This window comes from Myotis lucifugus, unplaced genomic scaffold (genome assembly GCF_000147115.1).
Source record: "Myotis lucifugus unplaced genomic scaffold, Myoluc2.0 scaffold_445, whole genome shotgun sequence".
Taxonomy (NCBI): Eukaryota; Metazoa; Chordata; class Mammalia; order Chiroptera; family Vespertilionidae; genus Myotis; species Myotis lucifugus.
The window spans coordinates 145,331-150,110 of NW_005871493.1; the positions used below are offsets into that span (position 1 = coordinate 145,331).

Here is a 4,780-nt window from a genome sequence, read left to right on the forward strand (position 1 = left end):
CCATCCTGGCAAGAGATGAGGTGGGAAGATTCGGAGGGTCACCTGAAGTTCCTGGAGCGAAGGCCTCTACAGAGTGAGATGCTGGTCTGCAGTCTGGGCCCTGGCGCTGTCCTCCTCCCTCCTGGGCATCAGCGACTCACAAGCTTTCCCCTCTCCCATGTGGATCTCCTGGGTCGGCCCGCCTGGCCGCCTCGAAGTCCACCTTCACTGTGCTTTTCCTGCCTCCGGCTCTCTCTCTGCTGTCATCTCCGGCGTCTTCCTGGCGGCTGGTGGTGGATCCCCAGCTCCAGTGCTTTCTAATTCCTCAGGCCCTGGCTTGCTTCCTTGGGTCTCCTGGGCCCCAGGTTGCTGCCCCAACCCCTTCCCATAGATCCTCCACTCCCCTTTGGTCACCATCTCTCCATCTCTGGTTGGCTCCCTCTCGGCACCTCCCTGCCATGCATCTGGGCTCAGAAATGGCGCCGGTTCGGGGCTGTGCTGTATGGACAGTCGGGCTGCGCCTTGGCCCGGCTGGAGCTCCAGGAGGGCCCGGAGAAGCCGCGCCGGGGAGAGGCTGCCCGGAGGGTGATCCGCCTCAGTGACTGTCTGCGGGTGGCGGAGGCCAGCGGGGAGGCCAGCAGCCCCAGGGACACCAGCACCTTCTTCCTGGAGACCAAGGAGCGCCTGTACCTGCTGGCGGCCCCCACTGCCGAGCGTAGCAACTGGATGCAGGCCATCTGCCTCCTAGCCTTCCCGGTGAGCTGTCCAGGGGTGCAGAAGGGGCCAGGGGTGGGCAGGAGTTGTAAGAGCCAAGGCCAGGATGTTGGGGGCAGGGCCTTGGTGGGGTGACCCCAATCCAGAATGCAGACGGGGCGGCAGGCTGAGCGTGTCCTGAAAGAAAGCCTGGGCCAGAGGTGGGCCTTGGGCTTGGTGACATGGCGAGACCCGGCCTGTTCCCCAGGGCCAGCGGAAGGAGCTGCCGGGGCCGGAGGGGAAGGGCAGCGGGCCCTGCATGGAGGAGAATGAGCTGTACAGCAGCACGACCACAGGTGAGGGGGCTGCCTGCCCTCCCCAGGGCGTGGTGGGAGGAGGTGTGGGCCAGCAGGCGCGTCTTCCTGCTTGTGGTTGTCCCCAGCCCGGCCAGCCCCCTATCAGCCTCTCCGCATCGCTTCCGGGCCTGGCCAAGGTGGAGGAGCCTGGCTGCCTAGACTGCCAGCCCTTCACCGCTGGTTCCCTCCCGCTTGCCCATGCCCTGCTGGTGGGAGAGGGCAGGGCCGAGGGGTCCACGGAAGGTGCTGCTCTAGAACCCTCTGTCGTTAGGACCTGAGCAAGTTCTGAAAATAAGAAAGGCTTTCTTTCTGTGGCTTGAAGGTGTCCTGTGGGAGGCTTCTGCTGACAAGGCACCCCTCCCCCCTCTTGCGATCTGTCGGGTCCTCTGGGTGGGGGGTGTGGGCGGGAGAGCAGGATACAGGGCATCCAGTCTCCACCCCGCAGAGGGCACGGTGGCATGGGCAGTGGGTGAGGAGGCTGAGAGCTGGGAGGGCAGGGCCAGGTGCACCTGCAGCTGAGACAGTAGGGATGGGGGCGGCTGGGTCGGGGGGAGAGAGATGAGACAGAAAAGACAAGGCTGTGGCTCTGGCAACAGGTCGGAAGGATGTGGGCACGAGGTTGGGGTGCATGTGGCTGGGGCACGGTGCCTGCTGGGGTCGGGGGTGGTACCTGGCATTTGGGGGAGTGTGACCTGGCACAGAGCAGGTCATGGGGAGGGAATGCCACTCTTCTATGACCCCTGGTTGCTCCCTGAGAGCAGGGCAGGCTGAGGCAGGCAATGACCCCCTTTAACACTTCTCTCCCCTCCTCCCCAGGGGCCCCCTGCAAGGAGTTTGCTGTGACCATGAGACCCACGGAAGCCAGTGAGAGGTGCCGGCTCCGGGGGGCCTACACCCTCCGGATTGGAAAGGGTGCCCTGGAGCTGTGGGGGGGCCCTGAGCCGCGTGCCCTTTTGTACGACTGGGCCTACAGGATCCTGCGGCGCTTTGGGCGCGACAAGGTGAGCGGTGGTGGTGGGGGGGTGGGGGGGCAGTGGGTGTGGGTGTGGGGGGGGGGGGGGGGGGGAGGGGGGGCTGCAACAGGTGTGGAGGGGAAGGGTGAGGGTGGGGGAGATGGTCAGGGAGACGCCAGGGGCCCTGTGCGGACGTGTGGGAGGCGGAGGGAAAGGGGAGAAAGGCCCGAAGGAGGAGAGGAAGGGAACCAGAGGAGGCTGAGTAAAAGCGAAGAAGAGGCACAGATGTGAGAAGGGGAGAGAGAAGGTGGAGGGCGGCGGAGCAGGAAAGGAGGCCGGGAGAGGGAGCAGTCTGAGGGGCAGGCGTTACTGAGGTGAAGTACGTGCCCAGCTCCACACTTGGATGGAGGAGGGAGGATGAAGGGAGAGGAGAGAGAGGGCTTTGTCTGAAGGAGAAACATGGAGGAAGGGAGCAGACACAGCTGGGGAGAAGGCTCGGCCGGTCCCCGCAGGGTAGGCTGGACGTGATGGGTTTGCGTCTCGGAGCTCGGTCCAGGGGAAGCAGCCCTGACCTAGCCGATCGTCTCCCCTCCCCCCGCCACCCAGGTAACCTTTTCCTTCGAGGCAGGGCGGCGGTGCGTCTCTGGAGAGGGCAACTTTGAGTTCGAAACCCGGCAGGGCAATGAGATCTTTTTGGCCCTGGAAGAGGCCATCTCCGCTCAGAAGAGTGTGCCCCCGCCTGGGCCGCAAACCCAGCCAGCCCCAGCCCCAGGCCCAGCCCCAGCCGCAGCCGCAGCCCCAGCCCCAGCCCCAGCCCCAGCAGTGCTGCCCCGGCCCGAGAGCCCGTACTCCCGGCCCCACGACTCACTGCCACCACCTTCACCCAGCGCCCCTGCACCCACCTCCCGGCCACGAGGCCCGGAGGGGGAATATGCAGTGCCCTTCGATGCGGTGGCCCGGAACCTGGGGAAGAGCTTGAGGGGCATCCTGGTGGTCCCTCCCCAGCCCCGGGCTGACCCTCTGTATGACAGCATCCAGGAGCACCCGCCTTCACGATCCGACCACATATATGACGAGCCCGAGGGTGTGGCGGCCCTGTCCCTGTACGACAGCCCACAGGAACCCCGGGGTGAGGCCTGGAGGAGGCAGGCCACAGCCGACGGAGACCGCAGCGACCCCCAGCACAGCTACCCAGTGGGGCAGGTCTTCCCTGCCCCTGGCCTGCCCCGGGAAACCGAGTATGACAACGTCATACTTAAGAAAGGCCCGAAGTGATGGTGGGCAGAGCGTCTGGACCCCATTGAATGCCAGCACTGAGGCGGGCGTACCAGGAAGGGGGTGGAGGCTGGTGAGAAGGAGTGGGAGGGGGACGGCAGGCCTCCCTTCTAGCTGCTGCCGATGACTCCTCCTGCCCACTTCGTCCCAGGAGCCTCCCTCCGCTCCTCGCACAACCCGAGGACCCGGGCCTGCTGGGTCTGATGCGTGAGTCACGATCCCGAAGCAGGAAGAATGCCCTGAAGAGACCCACCCTCCTCCCACCCTTTCCCACTTCCTCTTGTCCTTTCCGGGCCTAAGGGAATCTCAGGCATTCAGGACAGAAGAGAGGATGTCAGCAAACGGCTCGCTCCCCGGGCCTGTGCAGGCCTCCAGGCTCGCGGGGGGGCGCTGCAGCGCTCTGTGGGTGTCGGACTTCTCTGTGGCATTAAACCTTCCTGAAGTGTTTTTGTGTGGCGAGTGCTGTGGGGCGGGGATGGGGGGCAGCCGCAGCCTCGTGGGGAAGGAGCACTTCTATTGGCGACCCAGACCCCTCCCAGCGGCAGTGTCCCCTCCGGTCCCAAGCATCCGAGTCCGGATCTGCAGAAGTCGGGCCACCCCGGGAGAGACGTTCAGGCATCTCTAACCCTTTGCCGGCGTAGGGTCAACACCCGAAAACACGGGGGAGTGGGTGTCTGTGTGCAGAGCTAGACTGGAGGACGGGAGGGAGTTGGCAGTTGTGAGCCCCTCCTGCATGAGAAAGGGGGGATCCCACTCCACCCCTCACCCTCGTGGACACCTGCTCCCTTTGTAGCAGGAGGGGGTCCCGCCACATGGGCTTGAGCACCCATCCTACCCTGTCATTCTCCACAGGCCTGGGTTCCACTCGTCCGCAGGTCGGGCCCGTGCACTCTCTTCATCAAAACCAGCCAACCAGCCAGCATCACGGAGCACTGTTTGTAGGCTCCAGACTGCCCTGGTCTTGAGAGGCTTACAGGCCAGAGGGGGTGGCCACAAGGACATGGACGTCTGTCATGAGAGGAGGACTTAGGTACCTTGGGTGGCTCAGGGCCGTGGAGTCAGAGTATCTCCTCGGGGTTCACTGGGGGGCCCAGAAAGGCTTCCTATGGAAGGTGGCATTTGAGGTGGACCTTCATGGGGGGAGGGATTGGGTGAAGATGAAGGACGAGAAGAGAGCATCCTGGGTAGAAAAGCCAGCACGAGTGAAGGTCGGGGAAGGTGCGGACCGACTCAGCAAAGAGCTCGCCATTCATGTGGAGGGAGCAGGCGGCGCTCTGGTTGGGAAGGGGCTCCAGCCACGTGGTGGAGGCATTTGTACGTGATTAGAGGGAGGGAGGAGTGACAGGGCTTCTCGCTAGAGTCCCATAAGAGCTGCACACGGGGGCAAAAACCCCGTGGAAATGGACCGGGCGCAGCGTGGGCTGGGGCCGAACTGTAAGAGGAACTCAGAAAAGACCGTGGATTCAAAAGATGCTGTAGAGACAGGGCCTGCGGATCTCGGAGTCTGTTGGATGTTGAACGCAG

At 64.4% G+C, this 4,780-nt stretch overlaps 1 protein-coding gene across 3 annotated transcripts in view; it reads left to right on the plus strand.

The window, feature by feature from the left end:
* Positions 1-3,703, plus strand: part of DOK2 (docking protein 2) — a 5,158-nt gene extending 1,455 nt beyond the window's left edge. Inside the window, exons 1-5 of one of the 3 annotated variants that reach the window (XM_023744284.1) lie at positions 55-73; positions 454-735; positions 941-1,028; positions 1,845-2,029; positions 2,588-3,703. In XM_023744284.1, coding sequence (XP_023600052.1) covers positions 706-735; positions 941-1,028; positions 1,845-2,029; positions 2,588-3,256 — 972 coding nt within the window. In that variant the 5' untranslated portion in view covers positions 55-73; positions 454-705 and the 3' untranslated portion in view covers positions 3,257-3,703. Of the gene's footprint in view, positions 1-54; positions 74-453; positions 736-940; positions 1,029-1,844; positions 2,030-2,587 lie in introns of those variants that run through there. The other 2 variants (XM_014468302.2, XM_023744283.1) reach the window with 2 other exon arrangements.
* The last annotated feature ends 1,077 nt before the right edge of the window (positions 3,704-4,780 follow it).